The 20,554-nt window shown below is 32.8% G+C and overlaps 2 protein-coding genes across 2 annotated transcripts; both read right to left on the bottom strand.

The window, feature by feature from the left end:
• Positions 1–981: 981 nt before the first annotated feature.
• On the bottom strand, positions 982–5,603 carry LOC102585862 (probable receptor-like protein kinase At5g47070). The gene is made up of 5 exons (XM_015314009.1): positions 4,626–5,603; positions 3,451–3,711; positions 2,750–2,872; positions 1,418–1,897; positions 982–1,328 (listed from the first exon to the last, which is right to left on the bottom strand). Exons 1-5 carry the CDS (start codon positions 4,983–4,985, stop codon positions 1,323–1,325), a joined length of 1,230 nt encoding a protein of 409 aa, XP_015169495.1. The 5' UTR covers positions 4,986–5,603; the 3' UTR covers positions 982–1,322.
• A 6,280-nt stretch (positions 5,604–11,883) lies between these two features.
• LOC102585527 (novel plant SNARE 11) lies at positions 11,884–20,337 on the bottom strand. Its single transcript, XM_006358562.2, has 10 exons — positions 19,901–20,337; positions 19,694–19,786; positions 17,395–17,488; positions 17,259–17,296; positions 15,869–15,957; positions 14,792–14,871; positions 13,622–13,678; positions 13,422–13,514; positions 13,264–13,338; positions 11,884–12,358 (listed from the first exon to the last, which is right to left on the bottom strand). The coding sequence occupies exons 1-10, from the start codon at positions 19,975–19,977 to the stop codon at positions 12,269–12,271; spliced, it is 786 nt and encodes a 261-aa protein (XP_006358624.1). The 5' UTR covers positions 19,978–20,337; the 3' UTR covers positions 11,884–12,268.
• Between the last annotated feature and the right edge of the window lie 217 nt (positions 20,338–20,554).

Raw genomic sequence — 20,554 nt, 5'->3', positions numbered from 1 at the left:
ATATATATATATGTTGTCTTGGTATCATTAAAACTGATAATTTGGTAATATATACTCTTACAGTATCATTTACCAATGAGTACAGGGTATGAACAAGAAACCTTAATGATACCAATACAGTATATGTATATATGTCAGTTACGCGAAATTATCACTTGGGGGATCTATTGTAATTATTTAGGGGGCATCAATGTTTTTTTTTTTAAAAAAAAAATAAATTTGATGGCCTATTCAGCCTTTTATTGGGGGCATCAATGTGAGGGGTATATATTTGTAATTAATGTGTATTTATGGGGCATTTGTTTAGTTTCCCCCATTATAAAATACTAAGGGTCCGTTTGGCCATGTGATACGAAATCAATATAAGATGAAGTTGAAGTTTTGTTTGAACATGCAATTTGGATTTTTAAGTTGTATTTTTTGCTCATAAACGTAAAAAAAAAATTACAAGTTGTGAAAACTATCAAAACTGTCTCAATTTTTTATACAATCTTGCCAAATAAGCAAAATTCCATACCAAAAAAAAGTTCATAACAAAAGTACAATACATCATCACAAAGCTATTCTTAAAAAAACATATTAGCATTTATCGATAAAATTTAGTTCAATAAAAAAAATTGAACATAAGTTGTAGTCTGCTATATTTATTGAGTCGTTTGTTGGTCAAATCATTAGTAATTATATCATCATGTTTATATTCCATGAATATTTCGTCACTCCTATAGTATTCTCGAAAAAAAATATCTACCAATTTTTATATATGAAATATTTGAAATCATGATATGAAATTCCCAAATCAAGCTTTTTGGAGAATTTAGAATTTAGATGGAGATGAAATCGCATGTTCAAATATTGATTTCATCTTTGATTTCAAATCAAAGAAATGAAATCACATGTCCAAATCCCAAGACTCAGAACTCATATATGAATAGATGCAGAGCTATATAGTTAAGATTTTTGGATGCCACACAAATAAGAGTTGAATAAAGAGACAAAATTTGTTACTTTGACAACACTTGGAAAACAAATGGATTTATTTACACAAACACACACTAGTGAGTACAAGTCCTAACTATGGAGCTTACAAGTACTTGTATCACTTATAATAGAAAAAAGAAAACTTCCCTCCTTTTGCCATACTCTCCCTAGTGTAAACATACTTAATCAAAAAGAACTAATGGTACACATGAAGAGACCATTTCTTTTGCCAAAGAATATTACTTAACATATATATACGTATATAGAAAAAATTTACTCGTTCCGTGCATAAGGATCTCAATTTTGAGGCTGATATAAGTTTGATTCCGCGATATGTGGAGCCTTCAAGCCTGAAATAGCAGGTAAAGAAAGTTAGACAAAAAGGTTCATATTAGCTTATTTTGAGTAACTTGTATAGACCATATTTGAGTAGACTTGCCTGAGCCAAGGGGCTCATTGGTCGTGCAGTTTCAGCGATGGTCTTCTTTCTGAGTTGTTTAGGTAAGGGAAGTTGTGTAGGCCTAGATGCACCTGCACCAGTAGCTTCAATAGAAGTTGTTTCTTGTGATTCTTGTACTGCCTGTGTCAGTATCTCAACCGCTTCGCTCATTTTTGGCCGCTCTTTGGCGTTCTTGTTTAAGCAGCTATCAGCCAGTTTTGCAATTCTCTTAGCAGCAATAAGTGAGAAGTCATTTCGAAGCCTCGAGTCAATTATCATGCTAAATCTTCTACTATCAGCAGGAAATTGTTTTACCCAATCAAGAAGCTTCTGCTCGATCACAGGACGGCTCCTTTCCAAAGTTCGCCTGCCTGTGAGGATCTCATAGAGAACAACTCCAAAGCTCCATACATCACTCTTAACTGATAGATGTCCAGTTTCAACATATTCAGGGGCAGCATATCCTAAAGTCCCCACCGGCTAAGAACAAAAAATTACGTATTAACAATCAGGCCACGAGAATAGAAGTCTAAAGCATGACTAACCTGTGCAATTCAGGGCCTAAAAATAACTAAAGATAAACTATACCAGCTAGTAAAGTAATAAAGCACATGGTTACATAAATAGCTAGAGATCAATGAAAACAAACAGCATGGTGACTTGCGACTGGAAGAGGAATATGAGCCAATAGCGAGAAGCTAAGTTGCTCGGACTCATGTGCAGGTGTTTGATACGGGTGTGGATCCAAAGGTCGGATCCTTCATGATCTAAATCTTAAGATTCAAGGGTCCAGATCCAAGTTTAGATATGGCCTACGGGTGTGGGGATTCGGCTAAAAATGATTCAAATATCTAAATTAGAGTTAGATGTCTAAATTATGAGATATTATGTGGAAAACTTACAAAGTATTCTGAAGAAAAAATATTTATCAAGGGGAGAATCCCAGAAGGTGATAAAAGGAAAAGGATTGACATAGAAATTACTTTTCTTTTCCAGTCTTTAAACAAAGCACTACATTTTCTTCAATTTCATCTTAAGTATTTATCCCAAATTTCTCTGTTGATTTTGGTCAAAGTCCCCAAAATAGATTGACCAACTCTGGTACCACACCCACGTCGTGTCGACACGGGTGCGGCATGAAAGTGAAAAGTCCGAGCAACTTAGGCAAAAAGAAGACATAAAAATGCAGTCCCTTCAAGTATTAGTCAAAAAGGCAGGTATATTTCGAATGTACAGAATTTGGCATAACAAACCCCTACCACACCCTCTTTCTAGGGAAGTTCACTATAAAAATTCAGCATCCATGCAAAATCGAACATTGTCATCACTTACTGCTGTAGACACATGAGAGCGGTCACCAGCTGGCCCTTCCCTTGCAAGCCCAAAATCTGAAAGCCTTGCATTAAAATTCTCATCCAGAAGCACATTTGATGACTTGAAATCTCGATATATCACCTTCAATTTTAACCAAAAAGTATTCATTAAGAAAGGAAATGAAAGAAAAAGTTCAAGAGTTTTGTATAGAGATAGAAAGAAGAAAGGTGCTTTTAGGAGCACAAAATGCTTTTAGCTTAATTGGTGTTAATTATGATCATAAACATGCTATCTCTTGTCAACCACGCCTACTCGTTTTATCTTTCTTGGCTTCAGAACTTAGTTGGAAATACTGATACATGTGAATTAACGAAGTTTATTTGTTGCATTTTTCCAGTAAATGGAACAGGTATCTGCCAGTTTCCTAATAATGTTAAGAAGGCAAAGCATGTCAGTTAACCCCTGACAACACACTGCTACAAATTCATCAACTTAATTAAATGGAAAAAATTGTCACGTAATTAGAGAGCTTGATAAAAAAGTCTAATGTATATATCTAATTATCAGCTGGATTTTCTTTTGGCATCTGAAATTAAGGATACGACTCTGTTGGCAAAGTCAGATAATATGTGTTTTCTATGTCATAAGCACAAAATCAATTGTGACCTGATTAGCAGAATTTGAAGTGCCAATCATTTTATCTGAGTAGTTAAGCATACCTGGACTTCTAGTCCCTCATGCAGATAAGCCATCCCTTGCGCGGCACCAAGGATAATTTTCAATCTTGTTTTCCAAGAAACTACCGGTACAGCTTTGTTGAACAGATGATCCTCTAAGCTCCTATTTTGCATGTATTCATAAACCAACAGGCGCTGAATCCCTCTTTCCCCATCTGTAGCGCAATATCCTAGAAGTTTAACAAGATTAGGGTGCTCCAAGACTCCGAGGAATTGAACTTCTGCAATCCATTGTCGATGGCCCTGCATAGTATATGAAGAATTAGCAACATTTATTGTCAGAGCCACAGAGAAACCAACAAAGAATCAAGATGTCGTAACAAATAGAGAGGGCAGTGAACTTATACAACCAAACAAAAGTGGACGTTGAACTCTTTAATTCATCTAACTCATTCAACTTATGTGGCAAGTAAAATAGAGCACATAACCAGTAATGAAAGGAAAATGTGCTGCTCTAAACTCTAGACCTGTGGGAATCACAATGGCTCTCTACTCAATAGGTTAAGTACATAAAAAGAAGATGTAAAGAGGAAAAAAGTTAATCAATCATGGAATTCAACGTATCAATTATGGAAACGTGGAGAAAAGAAGCAAGAAAGGCAACACGTGTTGCTAGCTTAATTAATTAGAGCCTGATTATACTAATCTTAACACCTACAATCAATGATAACATGGCACTGCCTTCATTTTGAAAGAGATTGCAACTATTTGGTCCCGAAATAAGCTTAGCTAGTGAGTCTACCATTTGCCATTCTATATTTGTCAAGCATTTGTCATACATAACAAAACTTAATTTAACATAAAAATGCATATGCAAATAGTTTTTCCAAGTTTTCGGCCCAAATTTAAACCTCATATGCCACCGCATATTCTGTTTTATGCAGTCACAAATACGACTTATCTCAATCACTTCTGATTCCAATAAAATTTTACCTCTTTACAACAAATCTCTAAATTGCAACATTTAACAAGGTTGATCTTACATAAAGCAAGAAACTTAACGGCAAAGTGAGTTCAACATCTACTATATATACTTAAAACATAACTTTAACCATGTATCAACAGTGTAATGGGGTTTGGCCCTACCATGCTCCGCCCTTGCTCGTATCGAATATGAATATGATACATACACCACAGATCAAAGGAAAAGTTTATACCTGCAATCCAAGTGTATTGAGTTTCTTAACAGCAACCACAATAGGATCACCCTTTCCATTAGGAGGCTGAATTGAACCTTTATATACACTCCCAAAACCACCTTCTCCAATCTTTAACAATCTATTGAAATTCCTTGTAGCCTCCTTAAGCTCTGAGAGAGTAAAAACCCTCAAATTTTGCTCTCTTTCTCTATACATTTCCGGTATACTTCGAGGAGATGAAACTGAACCTGTAGACCTAGTTGCCCTATTTCCTTCTGAATTACCATTTCTCCTACTTTCATTACTCAATTCTGGTGCTGATTCCCCTCTCCTACGGGAACTCGATTTATCCTTGAATATATAAAAACACTTCAGCATTTTTCTTAAAGCAAAAATCTTGAAACTTCCTGAATTAAAAACACCCCAATAGGGTTAAAAAAAAGTTTTTTTTTTCTTTAAGCTTCTGCTACTCTTATCAAGTCAATAACTTGGTAAAGACAAAATTTGATGATAAATAATGGAAAGATACCAACTTTCTGCAGCTGAAATAGGAACAAAACTAGGATAAGCAAAGAAAAATGAAAATATGTGAGAAAGGAACAGAGAAAAGTCAATCAAAAAGTGGGAACTGGTAGCTTTACACCAAAAGGGGACAAAATTTCAAGTGGGTATCAGTAAAAAAGCAAGAAAACTCAAAAACCAGAGAAACCCATATGAGAAAACAGAAGAAAAACTCAGAAACCCACTTCAGAATTGTAAAGAAAAAGCATTATATATTGAAATAAACTGTAAAAATTGGGGAAAAAACCAGAATTTTGCAGCTGTATAGGTAGTCAAATGTGGAAAATGGATTTAACAAGCATGACATAGGAATGTAAAGATTATAGAGAGAAAAAGAGAGAGCGTGTTAACGTGTATGAAAGGAAAAGGAGTAAGGAAGGACAAAACTTGAGAAGACTACAAAAAAATTGATGTGCTATTGAAGACGATGACCAAGAAAATATGGAGAAATGAATCAACCTATTCTTTTAGAGTCTTGTTTGGTTTTCAAATAAGTTATTATGTTATATCGCGATATAATTATTTTTGGGATAAGTCATATCGCGATTTTATTCAAATCAAACATAGGATGAATTCATTCTAAAACCAAATGAGTTCTTGATTAACGGACGGATGAATTACCTTTGTTGGATGTCTAGTTTGTTTTAAATATATAATAATAATTAATAATTAAGTCATAATCTATTGATCGATTGTGTCAATAACTTTTTTTTATTAGGTTCGAGGAATTTATAATGAATCTACTGATTTTTGTCGTTTTTGTTATTGTTGTTGGATTAACAATAGGGGTTGTTTCTAGTGGAGTTGGTCAATGGATTGTTGTCGGTCAAGCTATAGAGGGTATCGCGAGACAGCTTAAGACAGAGGAAAAGATATGAGATACTCTATTGCTTACTTAAGTTTTTATGAAAGTTTTATCAATCTATGAACTGATTGTAGCATTGAAGAAATTATATTTGGATATGCATTACACTTGAAAAATAAGTTCAAATTTTGTGAGTTAGGAAAAAAAATCACTTATCCAAATCAGCTTTTCTTATTTAAATATTAACCAAAACATTATTCTAATATATAATGTAATTGATTCGAAAATCAAAAAACTCATATCCAAACAGACCCAAACATTTTTTTTATTGTACTATGATATTACTACTCTTTTTAAAAAAAAAAAAACTTTTCTTATGTACTTTTTTTTAATTTAATTTTCTTGCTGGTTGTCTGAAGAGGATTTCTTGGATAATTCATAATTCAAGTGGACCAATATTTGACAATGATGTTTGTAAGATTTTAAGATGAAAATATTTGACGAGAAAATGTCAAATACAGCTTGTTTATGTTTTCCACAGCTTATGTTTAATTTATTAATCATTACAAAAAAATTATTATTATTTTTCAAAGAAAAAATAGTGATGATTTTGCAATAGAAAATTCAATTAATTTCTTTTGAGTTGTTTTTTTCTTTGATAATGAAATTTCTAAAACAGTTAAAAGACCGTTGAACGCGTTTTGGCGCAAGTCCACGTCTTGAGGCTTCAAAAGGGAAAGATTAGTACATTAAGTAAGAAATTAAAGATGAAGAATTTTATTTTATTTTTCACCTCATGTTTCGATACCGGCTTTATATTGGACTCCAAATCCAACTATTTTGGATTCTTATTGTGTAGGGTGTCATTCAGAAGAAGCACTTTTTATCAAGGATTTTTTCATACTTATGGCTCAAATTCGAAACTCTGGTTAGGGGAATAGCAGTTTCATCCAATGCACCCATTGGTGGTAAAAGATAATGAGGAATTACTATAACAAAGGAGTTTTGAAATCTTGATATTTTTAAATAAAACTAATTTGAGAATTAAAAGTATAAATAGGTAGGTGTGGATATTGAATTATTATATTGCCGCCGAGAGAGCACTGAGACGAAGAACCTAGCTAGGAATTTCCCTGCCCGTGTCTACTTCTTGAAAAACCTAAAGGGTCAAGGTAAGCGTATCAAGAGAAAATGAGCAAAGCTTATTCCCGGCTAATTGAATGGAGTTCCCGGCTTTAAAGAATCAAGTTCAAGTACCGAGGAGATTTATTTGAAGAGCTTTGGTTATGAATGAATAAGCATGTGAGAATTAAAAAACTTTATTCGCTATATCGGTATTATGGTATTTGAAATGAATTTAAAAGAATTTTGATATTCCGGGTACGATATTCAATATTTTAAAAAAAATATTGAAATACTGAATATCATATCAAAGTATAGAAGTTAATCAAGTTATACACCAACATGTTGTGGTGCAGTGATGGGACTACTTCATCCTTAACTAGAAGACTCGAGTTACGTTCTAGCCCTGGCTATGGAGAAAATCTTGTTGGGAGTGCCACCCCTGAATGAGCTTTGCAGTGCGTGATCTGAATTTAATCGGGGCTCTAATATAGACTGTGGACATCGAGTGGAAAACCAAAAAAAAATAGAAGCGATACATACAATTCATATATACTATTGTAATAAGAGCAAATATATAAAATAGTTTACTTCGACATATGTAGGGTAATTTTCTATTATATGAGTATATATGTAAATTAAAATCGAACAAATTATAATTATCAATTTCTCATACTTTAAAATATCAAAATTAATTTTTTAGACTATAAATGCTACATTAATTTGATATGAATAATAATATAAGTATTCCCTCTGTCTCAATTTATGTGACTTACTTTTCTTTTTAGTCCGTCCCAAAAATAATGATACATTTTCATATTTAGTAACAATTTAACTACAAAATGTCTATTTTATCCTTAATGAAATGATTTACAGCCACACAAATTTCTATCATTCATTTTGGACCACAAATTTTAAAAGTCTTTTTTTATTTCTTAAACTTCGTACCAAATTAAACTATTTCACATAAAATGGGACGGAAAAAGTAGTATTTTAGTAAATTAAAATTATCGAAGTTGTAAATACCATGTCATGTTCACCCCCTACAAATAGGTAGTTAGGTTTTTAAAAGTCGGTGTCCAAATTTCCAATAATAAAACTACTACTATTAGTTGTCTGACTTAAATGCCCTCAAAGGACGACGTAAGACAAAAACAACCAATGTAAAAGAGAGTTGTGAAGTGTTGGAATCATCCTCGAGATTTCGGGTTCGAGTTTCTGGATATAAAATTGTCTTTATTAAGGAGTATTTTACCTTTTAATGTGAGATTTTTTAGCGCGTATTCAAATTTAATCGGGCTCCAATATAGATATCAGATATCGAATTGAAAATTTTTAAAAAAAGTATCAAAAAGTCGGTTAATTCAGATTCATTCAAATATTAAATGATCCATTTTTAAAGGTGATTCTTCTAATACAATTTTTTCCATATTCAAAATTTAAACCTGAGATTTCTAGTTAAAGAGCGAAGAATCTCAATTATTTTATCACTACTTTAGTGTGGTGGCTTTTGTTTCAAAAAGTGTTTAGGATTTTCGTTTTTAATTTTTGCAAAAAAACAAAAGAAATTGAATATTTTTGTACTTTGTTAAAAAACAAAATCCACCAAATCTTATTTCAATTTACGTATTCGATATGAATGTCCAAAAATGATTGATACTTATCATTTTATTTTTGTAAACCTCGATAACTCTCGAAGCGTTATTTGAGTTGAGGCTTTTTGGAATTTGGAAATAACATCTATATTTCTATAAGGTAGTGTAAGGTTTGCGTATACTTTATTTTCTTCAGACTCAACGTATAAAATTACATTGAATATATTATTGTTGATAGTGATATTTCAATCAAACTATTTTTCCACTAAATAAAAATTAATATACAATATGCATAAATACTAATATTCTAAACATCATGTTTAGGCAAATACTATCATCATTATATAAAATGAGATAAACATAGTAGTGAATTTGCATGTCTTTCTTATGGGTTTAGAGTTTTAAAAGTTTTAAAATCCATGTGCATGATTATCTAATTAAATATTGTACCATATTCTTTTTTTGCCAAAAAAAGAAAAGTAGATTATGATCTTTCCTTGGGGAATATTTGTTCAAATTGGATTAGCTTTCGGCTTATTCATGTCATTAATAATTGTGTTCAAATTGGATTTCTAATCCTTTTATTTAATTAAATAAATTGTTCACGCAAAATACTTTATTGAGTTACTTTTGTATCTTTTTATGAAAAGTATAAAATATTTTTAAATAAGTTGATTTCAAAAGCTTTGATCAAACAGACTATGAATTTGACTGCTTGAAGTGAAGTGCGGTAACTATATTTAAATTGAAAATATAAAATATTAATAATGAGTAATAAAAGTGAAAAATATATATCTATGCTCTCATTAATTATTTGGGGCTGGGCATTTTTCTTTAATTGTATATGTATATATCTTGTAACTTATTCAACAAAGGTATCATGAATTTGACCTGTTTTTTACTTGACTTGGGGTTTGCTTCTATCTTCCATAGTTCCAGTAATAAGGTTGGCAACTTCCATACTATTTCGTGTTCAAGTGGTAAGTATTCATAAATTTTTAATTAAACGATTCAAATTTAAATATGAGATAAAATTACTTTAATAGAATATGTTTGATCTCAAAGTTAAATGAGTTAAGGCCAAAACAGATATCAAATATCGAATGAAAAGGTAAAGAGGGGCCATTCCAACTCTATCAATTTTAGTTAAACACAAAACTTATCTAGTCTACCAATTATGAAAATTGACATTGAATTTATTTTATCCTAATTCTTATTATTGAAAAGTATTACTTATATTGAAAAGTATAGTAACAACAACAGCTAATAATGAGCTGTTGTTACTTGTTTTAGTTCTTTTTTTATTTCTTGCATATGTCAACATTAATTAAACTCATAGACCAACCAATGATTTACAGTTTTCACCCTTTGGACCTTCTCTTTTCTTCCAGCATTCAATATTCGAAATTTATTGATTAATATTAATTTGTATTTAAGTAATTGATATTCGAAAATCATTGATTAATATTAATTTGTTTTAGATAAATCAGCTAAAGACTTGGGAAAAAAAATTATCAAGAGATTTTCATTTTCAAGAAGGTGACATGTTAAATTATTGTACTCCTTTTATTCATTTTACTTATTACGTTTTGATTTATGAGAATTAACTTGACTAGTCTCTAAAACTAAAATCAAATTAAATTATGTTGATATTTTCAATTTAAAATGTAGATATTAAAAAACTGTACAAATTGCAATCTTTCTTATATTAATATGATAAAAATATATAATGTTTGATTCTTAAAAAATAAAATATGAAAAATAAAAGCGTAAAATTCTACATAGGATGCTGAGGTAATCACTTACATAGACCAAAAAATCATTGTGCATTAACTCTATGGACATCATGAATTCAGTTCTACATGACTAATTAATTCTTCCAGTTAAGACTTAAGAGTCTCCATTCCCACCTTTAAATGTTGGATCTCTAACCACGTTGGTTTATTTTTATTTGTCACGTTTTTTTCGAAAGTTAAATTGTATGGATTTTAATTAATATTTTAACATATAGTATCATTTTTATTATATTAGTATAAAAAGGACGGTAACTTATTGTATCTCTTATATACTTTTCGACAAATTAATTTAACTTTAAAGATTAATCAAATTAACACTCGTGAGTGAACGGAAGGAGTATATAATGAAATAAAGTTTCGTCCTCAATTTTCTGTTTCCACTTGTTTGTGGAATGAAAAAATTTTCACACTAATTTTGGTCAAACTTTTACATGTAACGTTAATTTTAGTTTAATGATATGATATCATATGTCTACCTAAAATTTATGCCTTTCTCTACTACTCGCATATCCCATTTACTAGGAAATCAAAAGTTGTGTTATTAATTTATTATTTTTTATTAGATATGAAATTTTAATTAAACACATTATTTAATTTTATAAAGGATTGTGGAAAAAGATTTTTTTTTTTTTTGAAATGAAGTAAAATAAAATTTAAAAAGTATTAAATTATAGAACCATTTAGTAGTACTCCTATTTATTAGTGTCATAAGTGCAATGATAATGAGACATGAAACTTTAGGACTGCCCTTTGACTTACTAAGTCAACTGGTAAACAGTCTGCTGATTTGGTTGGTCATTTTCTTTTTTAATTTTTCACCAGAGTATGGAGTACTATGTAATTTCTGACAATTATAAAATTTGTTACCAAATATAGCGGCAAAATTTCACATGTGCATGTCCTTTTTTACCTTCATCATATTTGGTAAATTTCATTTAGAATTTTTTCTATAAGTTCTTTAAGTGCCCGTATATAATTTAATTACTTAAAATATGTCAGCTTCTTTAACTATATCTAATGAAATCCCACTGAGCAAGGTGGGTAAAATTTACCCAGACTTTACCCTACCTCAAAAAGGTTTTCATGGTTTGGCATCAAACCCAAGTTTTTGCATAATTGTATAATATATAAAATTAATTTTCAAAATTTTATATCAAATTTGGTTGGGGTCATAGCAATCATTATTGTGACTATGTTTTGTCAAATTTCCACTTTTCAAAGATGACATTTCTGTGATTGATCACAAAAAAAAAAGGGAAAAAGGCAATAAGGCAGAACTAGTCTAATTTGACAAACACACTTAAATTGGAAAACATTCAACAATAGCCTAATAAATTTAAATTATTTTCCACCAAAGCTTTGTCAAATAATTGATTAGCATCAACTTGCTGGAATAATTGAACAATAACTAAAAGAGGTTTATAAGTATAATAAAGATTAATGATGCTATTATACAATACTGGTCTATGCACAAATCAACCAGTGCCAAAGTTTTGCGTAGTTCAAATTTTCCTCAATGAAAAGTTCCGGTTAACTAGAATTAAAGATAATAATCATACAAACAAATATCATATGAATCTATCTCATTAAACATCACAAAGAATGGAAAACTATCATTACCAGAGAGAAGATGGAAGACTCTTCTTTCTGAACCAGGCATTTCTCCTTCATCCCTTGCCTTGCTCGTGTGCTCGGTCACTCTCCGTTCTTAAGTCAAAAACCAAGTAAATCCGCTGGGAAGTAGGTTGTATTATCCTTGTGAATATGGTAGGCTTCGAGATTTCAGTAAGGATAAGCAAGTAATCGTCGACTGGGTGCTGGAGGGGCTAATCCAGGGATGTCCCGGATGTCTTTGTTATGTGGGTTTACAATCTGCAAATCCAAAAGTTAACGCAGTTTTAGCCTCAAGATATGTCATTGCACCAAATATCAATGATAAAGCCTTATGAAGAAGTGAACAGTGGGTTCCATCAAATGGTACATCTCCAATTTTGAAGTCTCTATAAACTGATGCCTTTAATTTCTATCACTATCATTGCTGCTACCAACCGGGACTAAAGTTGAAAGTCGTATCTCTAGTAAAGACCCTTCGGGAACACATTTCTAACAAGTGAATGGTAATGCTGCATTTCGAGACAAAATAATGGAAATGCAAGTTGCTTACATGAAACTATTCATCGGAATTTCCATAATTATCATATATCTCCTATTCAAGCTGCACTTTCCCATGTGCTACTGTGACTTCTATATGCAGTACTTCATAATTGGACTAGCTAGTGAACATTCATAAAATACAGCACTAACATTGGATGTAAAAGAAAAGCCTTTTTTAGGATAACTAGCAATAGCACTTTTTTTTTGGGAAAACTAGAAGTTTAATTATGCTATGCTAGACACTTCATATACTAATGCGCCGAAGTTCCTCTAATGATAGTTTGAAGTAGGCCATTAGGCTCTCTAATAGCTTTATAGTTAAAAGGTACAAGAAATTGTACCATGAAATGCTAGATGGGCACATAGACAAATAGAGCAACAAATGTAATTTACAGTATTGTACTAACATTGTCAAGTACAAGACCGCTACAGTTTAGCAAATTGGGTGAATTTGTAGGTGGCAAACTAAGTACGATTGATAAAATCCAACATGATGCTTGGATATAGTTTACTATGCAAATATATTTGATAAATAATACTAACGTGAGGACTGAGGAATGTTAAAGGGCATGAAAAACAAATGCATTTGGTAACACTACACAAGAAGGGGAAAGACATCTGACCTTCACAATAATGATTGCTATGACCCCAATCACAATCAGAAAGAGCAAGGCCATAATACAACGATCAGTTGCAACCTAAAGAACGATCTTATTTAGAGTCACAGGATGACATAAAAAAAAAGGTAATGTCAGAGGGATTGTACAATTTAGAAATTGACCTGCCTACCGAGTTCCTTGACCAATTGTGTAGCCTTCTTTATTGAAAAATGGATTGAGTCTAGCTCATTGACTATCCGGCTCATTTGTTCAGTCTGGGCAAGCAGGCAAATATAAGACATAGGACAAAGCAAGGGCAACAACTGAATATAAAATTACGGTCTTGCATCTGAAACATGTCAGTTTTCTCCAAATAATATACCTGAGCCTTCAGTGCTGCAGCAGTCTCAGTTCCAACATTTACAGTTTCATGAACCACCTGTGGAGAAAAGAGCATGTAAAAGCCATTCTACAGAACAATGAAGCAAGTAAAAAACCCTAGTTCACAGGAGACGCTTCTCAAATGGCATCATATGCCTTGCTTTAACTAGCTCCTAATAGACTAATATACCAATGAGCATTATGCACAAACGGAACCGTCACTATTTAATCTACTGTCTAAGATACCATAAAACTTCATTGCTCATTTAGTGGTTTCAAATCCTATTGACGAAATATTGAGGATTTGTTTCGGAACCTCAATAACAGCATTTTACTTATAACAACAAATTCTTAGTAAAATTACCCCTCTATAACAGTCTTGCTCAATTAGTAATTTATCTTAATTTGCAATTTCCCACTTTTGTTGCCAGACATTTATTTTCATAATAAAAAAAGTACTACTAATGTTTTTCTCCATTATGTTCAGCATTTGCTATTGTATCTTCTTTTCCATACTTGATTTTATTATTATACTTTGCTTGAGCCGAAGGTCTATCAGAAACAGTCTCTCTACCTTCACAAGGTAAGGGAGTAAGGTTACGCACACCTCCCCAAACCCCAACTTGTGGGATTATACTCGTTTGATCCAGATTTCATTTACTCCTTTTGCTATAATTGATATTGAATCGATGTTATAGTCAACCTTAGCTTGGGAATCCATTAGTGCCCTTTTTCGGTATCAAACCAAATCTCAGCTAAGTTCCACATTAAGTTCCCAATTGAGTGATATGAATCTAGACTGTCCTATTTTTTTACTAACTTTAATCCAAAAAGGGATTTGCACTTGACCAAATACAGAACAAGCCAGGTCCGACTCAATCGTGATTAGAACTCCCAAGACACTATCAAATATCTCCCAAGAAACAACAATCTCCAAAACTGAAAAATGGAAATAAAATGAAATGTTTCTCATCTAAAAGGTACGGACACATTTTAAGCAAGGACCATAATAGTGCTTCATTTCTTTATCGTAGATGTTTCATTTCTTCATCGTATAATTTGTTAGTCTGGAAATGGCGGGAAGGGCAACTAAAATCATCATGAACCAACTGGTGATATGGTTTGAGATTCATCTTAGCAATACAAAAAATAAAATTAATGATATACCAACCTTTTTTGACCTCTCAATGGCTTCATCTGTCTCATCCATCATCCTATTTCCTTGATCCATCAGCTGTTGATTGCTCATATCTGCAATGTTATATCAGCACTCAGAAAGTTATATAGGAATAATTGCTTTGAAAATTATTTTAAAACATATGTATAAGGAATAATCAAAAATCAATGAGGTCAAAGTTCCATTGCAAGTTGTCAAAAAATGTGGTGTATGTATATGTGCATATGTATGGAAGAAAAAAAAAGTCATTCATATATCAGATTGCATCGCGACAACATACACGACAACCTAGTCTCTACTTTCAGATTTGTCTTAAATAATTCCGAACATCTGAACCAGACAACAGAATGTCACTCTGAATCACACCCCTCTTGACCATACTTTTCATATCATTAGCTTTGGCATTTAATTGTGCTTCCCATATAAATATCACGTATATAGAGGATGCATCTTTGATTAAATTACAGTCGTCCGATCACCACTATGCAATTTGACTTGTGGCAATTCAAAAAGTGAAGGTTAAATCGTACATTGGTTTAATGGTGAGGAAGATAAGGCGTCAATAACTTTCATTTTGAATCTTAGTAAGTGATCAGAGTTGTCTAGTGTAACTTTAATTTTGACACTAACCATAAGCCCAAAAAATGAACATGGAAATTTTTTGTTTCTAATAGTTTGAGTTATGAGACATTTTCAGCAATTGTAGAAAGACGCTTATTATAATTTGGAATTATGCAAAGTAACCTTCTAAATTGTGTATCAATCTCAACCAGACCCTACCAGCAAGAACTGGTATTCTTTCAACGACAGCTTCCACTACCCCATTCCACCAACAAATAACAGAAAAGAAACCTCAAAACCAGCTCTTCAGCTGAGAAACAAGAGAGAACAATAAAAAAAGATAGGACTACTAATCATCAGATGAGAGCCAAGAAGAAATACATCGTATATAAGTCCAAAAGAAAGCATTATATATGTCAAAATTCAAAATGCAGCACAAAAGAAGAGAGTGATAAGAGAGAAATGAAGGATGAATAAAATTAAAAATGCAAAAGTGAAAGATCTGCTTACTTGAAGCTAGCAAGCCATTCTCTTCAGCAAACCCTTCACCGGGACCCTCAAAAAGATCTACTCGCTTGTTCTCAATATTGCTTGCGTATCTAGAGAATCACATACATAAGAATTAAGTCTACAATACAGAGCAATAAGAGAAACAATATACAACAAAACCAAAAAGTTGGGGTTTTCTTGTTCGTCTGAATGCGAACACAAGCTCTAGTTCACTTTATCAATAAAGAAAAACATAAGTTCTACTTCTGTATGTTCAAAGGAAAAACAGTCTTAGTGTGTGTCTGGTATGGAGGAAAACATTTTCATTCCTATACAAGTTACATAAAAATTAGAAAAATGGCTTCCCTAGTGAAAGTAGGGAAAACAAGTTCCATATGTCATTCCAGGTTCATTGTCTCCTCCCCACCCCATCCCACTCTCATAGTGCTTTGCTATATTACATATAAATGCTTGCGGAATAGTATTTTTTTTTTGCTTACTTACCTAACACTAGAAAATAAGTAAGAAATTCACTTGTTTTCCAAGAAAATATTTTCTAGGAAAACCGTTTTCCATGGAAAGCATTTTCTTTTGTACAAACACACCCTGAATCTTTATTCTTTAACCCGACTTGAGTAGTAATACTTAGCAGTAAAAACTATAATCTTAGACCTCTATGTTTATTTCCAGCCTCTAGGCTCTCACCAAATTCACCTACCTAGAAAACTGAAGACTAACTATTAACATGAATAATCCACTTCTTGAAACAGAATTTATTGTCAATTTCTTCAACTAGTATCACAATCTAAGGAGTATATTTGAGTTTGAATAACTCATAAATAAGCTGGAAACCTTGTACTATGTCCAAGTCAGGAACCTCACGTGAATATACAAGTGACATGCTATGTTCTTATCAGTTGTTAAATTTAATGATTCTAACTCTGCTGCATACTCCTAGGTTCATTTGTGGGCATCAAGTCTTGAGGGAAGAAAATTCATTTTTGTAGCCTTGCAGGCACATCCAAGGATAATACTGTTTAAAGTGTTGCATCCACTTTCACCAGCATTACAGTCTAACATCCAATCAAGCTGTCCTGGACGCAAGGGACTGCGATAAGACTTTTTAGGGAAGTAGAAGGGATCTTTCAATTTCCACAAGGCAAAGCTAACAATATAAAATTTGAAAGGCAGTTCCATGGTGGGAAAGAGAAGACTCGTAATACTGTAATTTGTAAAGGTGCTAACAAACAACTCACTCTAGAACAAAAGAAGTATAATCCTTCTGCGCCAAGATATTTGAAGAAAGCATATATTTTGATTGATGAATCATTAAAAAAAGTAAATCAGTTCAAAAACCAACTGACTAATAAAATAAAGTAGAAAATGTGTAAAGCTAACCAATAAAACTTACTGTTTTTTCAGAGCAACATAAGAGTTCAACTCTTTGATCTGCAAAGGAAGACGAGAAAAGAAAGATCAGTTCAGAAAAAAGTAGATCCATTCAATGTGGCATCAACAATATAGAAAAGCTTCCCAATGAACCTGACCATTGATTGTTTTTTCTCACTCAGCATCTTGGTGGTTTCTGCATCACTTTTATATTCCAAATCCTTTACTTCTCTGTCAAACTCCTTGATAAGCCTGTCAAAGTAATTAGTCATCATTGCATGTCCAATTAATTATCTGTCAGTGCATGATTGTATATCAATATAGTTCAATTACCAGAATTTTCAAGGAAAAATAAAGGGAGACATCAACTAAAGGTTCTCCAAATCACTCTTGCATGCTTGTCATAATCCAAATTGACTACAAGGATTCCAATTACACACTAGAATCACTTCAACGCTTTTTCATTCCATTTGGATCTCAAAACTTTGATAGGAAAAAAACAAGACAAAAGAAAAAGGACAGCTCAGTACACAAACTATCCCATGTTAGTAGGGTACAGGGAAGGGACGCACCCCAAGGGTATGATGTAAACAGCCTACCCTAATGCAAGCATTAGTGGTTGCTTCTACGGCTCGAACCCGTGACCTATTGGTCTCACGGAGACACTTTATCGTTGCTCCAAGGATCCCGTTCATAATTAAAAAAATAACAAGACAATGGAAAGTAAATCAAATCCAACAACTTTATGTTTCTTCAACCATTTTGGATGTCTCAACTCTCAAGAACATAACACTAACCAATGGTGGCATCAAACAGAAGGAAAGCCCAGTGCATTAAGCATCTCGCTTTCATACAGGATTAGGAAGGGCCGCACCCCTAAGGATGTGATGTAGGCAATCTACCTTGATGCAAGCACCAATGACTGATTCCACGGTTCAAACCCGTGACCTATAGGTCACACAAAGACAACTTTAATATTTCTCCAAGGCTCCTCTTCAAACAGGAATAACCAGGAAATTGAGGATCATTGTTCTTGTTGCGGAGAGATCGAAAAGTGATTATGGTTGCCAATCAATGTTCTTTGTTATGTTCATCTCTCTTAGAAGCTCAAAACTTAATTAGCGTGGAGATGAAAACGGTAAATGAGAAAACCTAGATAGACAAATCTTCTGTTTCGGAATCGTTGATGAGAGACAGCTTTTTTTTGTTTGTTTTCTCACATATCTTTTGTGGATTGTTTCCTATAAACAATAATGTTTTCTTCACCCGTTTCCTCAAATTTTCCCTGACTAACTTATTTTGTCTTTCTTTATATATAATGGTAGCGTCTAGGACAACTTGTGCGCAACTCGACTGTTCTCACTTCCACCAATACAGGTATCAGATAACTTTTTCACTAAGGTTTAGGCAAATGAGAAGAAATCACCAAGTGTTTTTATCTCTCGTGGGACTTGAACTCTAGTCTCCAAGTTTTGCACCCACTTTATTGACCTTTGGGTACTCTTCCTGACTAATTTCTTAGCATCCGATTGCAGAAATACACCTTGGGTAACCACTTTTCCTTTCATCTGCAATTTCCAAGTTCCAAAACTAGCTACATGATCCAAACTTACAAGTAATATAGTTTGGCATTCTACAATCAACCTGACATACATCTTACAATGCTAAGTTAAGCAGGAAGTTCATGCAAAATACTGTATTTGTTTTCCTCTGAGTACTGAAAAGGGAATCACAGTTATTTGGAATCTCATTGAACGATCAACTGAGACAGTTTGTTAACATGAAACAACTTCATATTGATCTCACTAATCAGAATTCTGAAAATATCAGAATTTGCAAAAAATATGATGCAAAAGTTAGATTCTTTTCCATTTTTATCCAACAGATTACAAGGAGATCTTCCTACATCAGCTAAAACCCTCATGGCTCTTTAAACTTTTGCAAAGGTGGGAGCTCCTAGGAGGAGGGGTAAAAAAGAAAAAGTGGCATACGGTATTAAACTACATTACTTTGCCATTTACTGGAACGTGACAATTCCTGACAGGTATTTTTTGTTTCTTTTAAGTTCAAAATATGTATCATTTGGACACAATTCGAACTGCAATCAACTCCACCTGCTTGAACTTCACATTTTATAGGAGCAGACATTGCCCATTCAGCGCCAACTCAAATAAAGGACGGTTCCGGAGGTTGACCAGGCAGAGTAAAACTAGTCAATTAATGAAAAAAATTCACAATATTGAAGTGAAATGGATATGGAGGACTCGTACAGCCAATCCCAGCAAGTAAGCACCTTTATTGACAATTTCTCTGTCTAAAATCCTATTCATGAAAGCAAAAAGATCAAATTTTTCTTCTACATCCAAAACAAAGTTCACCATTTTACAGTAAATGCAAATGCGGATTGCAAAAATTAAACACATTGATAAATCACCAAAAGGGATCTGCAATGAATACCTCTTACATTCTCGCATCTTTCCTGTTAGCTCCTCCAACTGCCTGCTCTGCCTATTTGAATCCTTAATCTTCTCCAATTTCTGAAACCCATTTCTAAAAACACAATACAAATACCCAAACAAACAAAAAAATCCACATCAATTAACACTTACTATACTCTCTTTTTTTTTGTATAGAAATAGGAGAAACACAACGAAAATTGCTTACGAAAGAGCTCGAAAAATATCCAAAATCTGTCCTTCGATTTCCCCAAGCTCCTCGCTAAGGCCAGACAATGAAGCCATTCCTCAATGTAATTGTCAACAAAATCACAATAAACACAACCAATGCCGATCCTCAAAACATCGCAAAAACAAACGAATTGATAATCAGATCGGAAAATTTCACGAATTTGAAACTTTCCGTTGTTCCAAATTCGATTATCACACAATGCAGATTCAAATCGGATCAAAAAGAATTGAAAAAAATGATCGGATCTGATTACGGATCTGATGAAAGTTGAGATTATAGGGTTTGAAATTTTTTGATTTTTTGATTATTACATAGAAGAAATGAGAAGGCCACCATGTATGAGCTGTTCTCGTGAATTTGCAGGCATTTTTTTTTTCAATATTTTTATATTTTCGGCGAATATTTTTGAGAATTTAAAAGCTTGAGCGTTTTGGAGGGGTTTTTGAAGAAGGTTTTTAAAAAAAAGAAAAAAGAAAAGGAAAATAGGAATGGTAATTATTAATTAGTCAAAGATTAGTAATTAGTGTAATTAATTAGTACACTAATTAATAGCAATAGTAATGTTAACCGATGTTTTAGGAAGTTCAATTTGGGGCTGTCTGAAAATGATTGGTGGGGTCCACCATGCGT

This window comes from Solanum tuberosum, unplaced genomic scaffold, assembly GCF_000226075.1.
Source record: "Solanum tuberosum cultivar DM 1-3 516 R44 unplaced genomic scaffold, SolTub_3.0 scf00274, whole genome shotgun sequence".
In the NCBI taxonomy this organism is placed as follows: Eukaryota; Viridiplantae; Streptophyta; class Magnoliopsida; order Solanales; family Solanaceae; genus Solanum; species Solanum tuberosum.
Note: the sequence above shows the minus strand (reverse complement) of the source record. Positions and strands in the feature narration are given on the sequence as shown.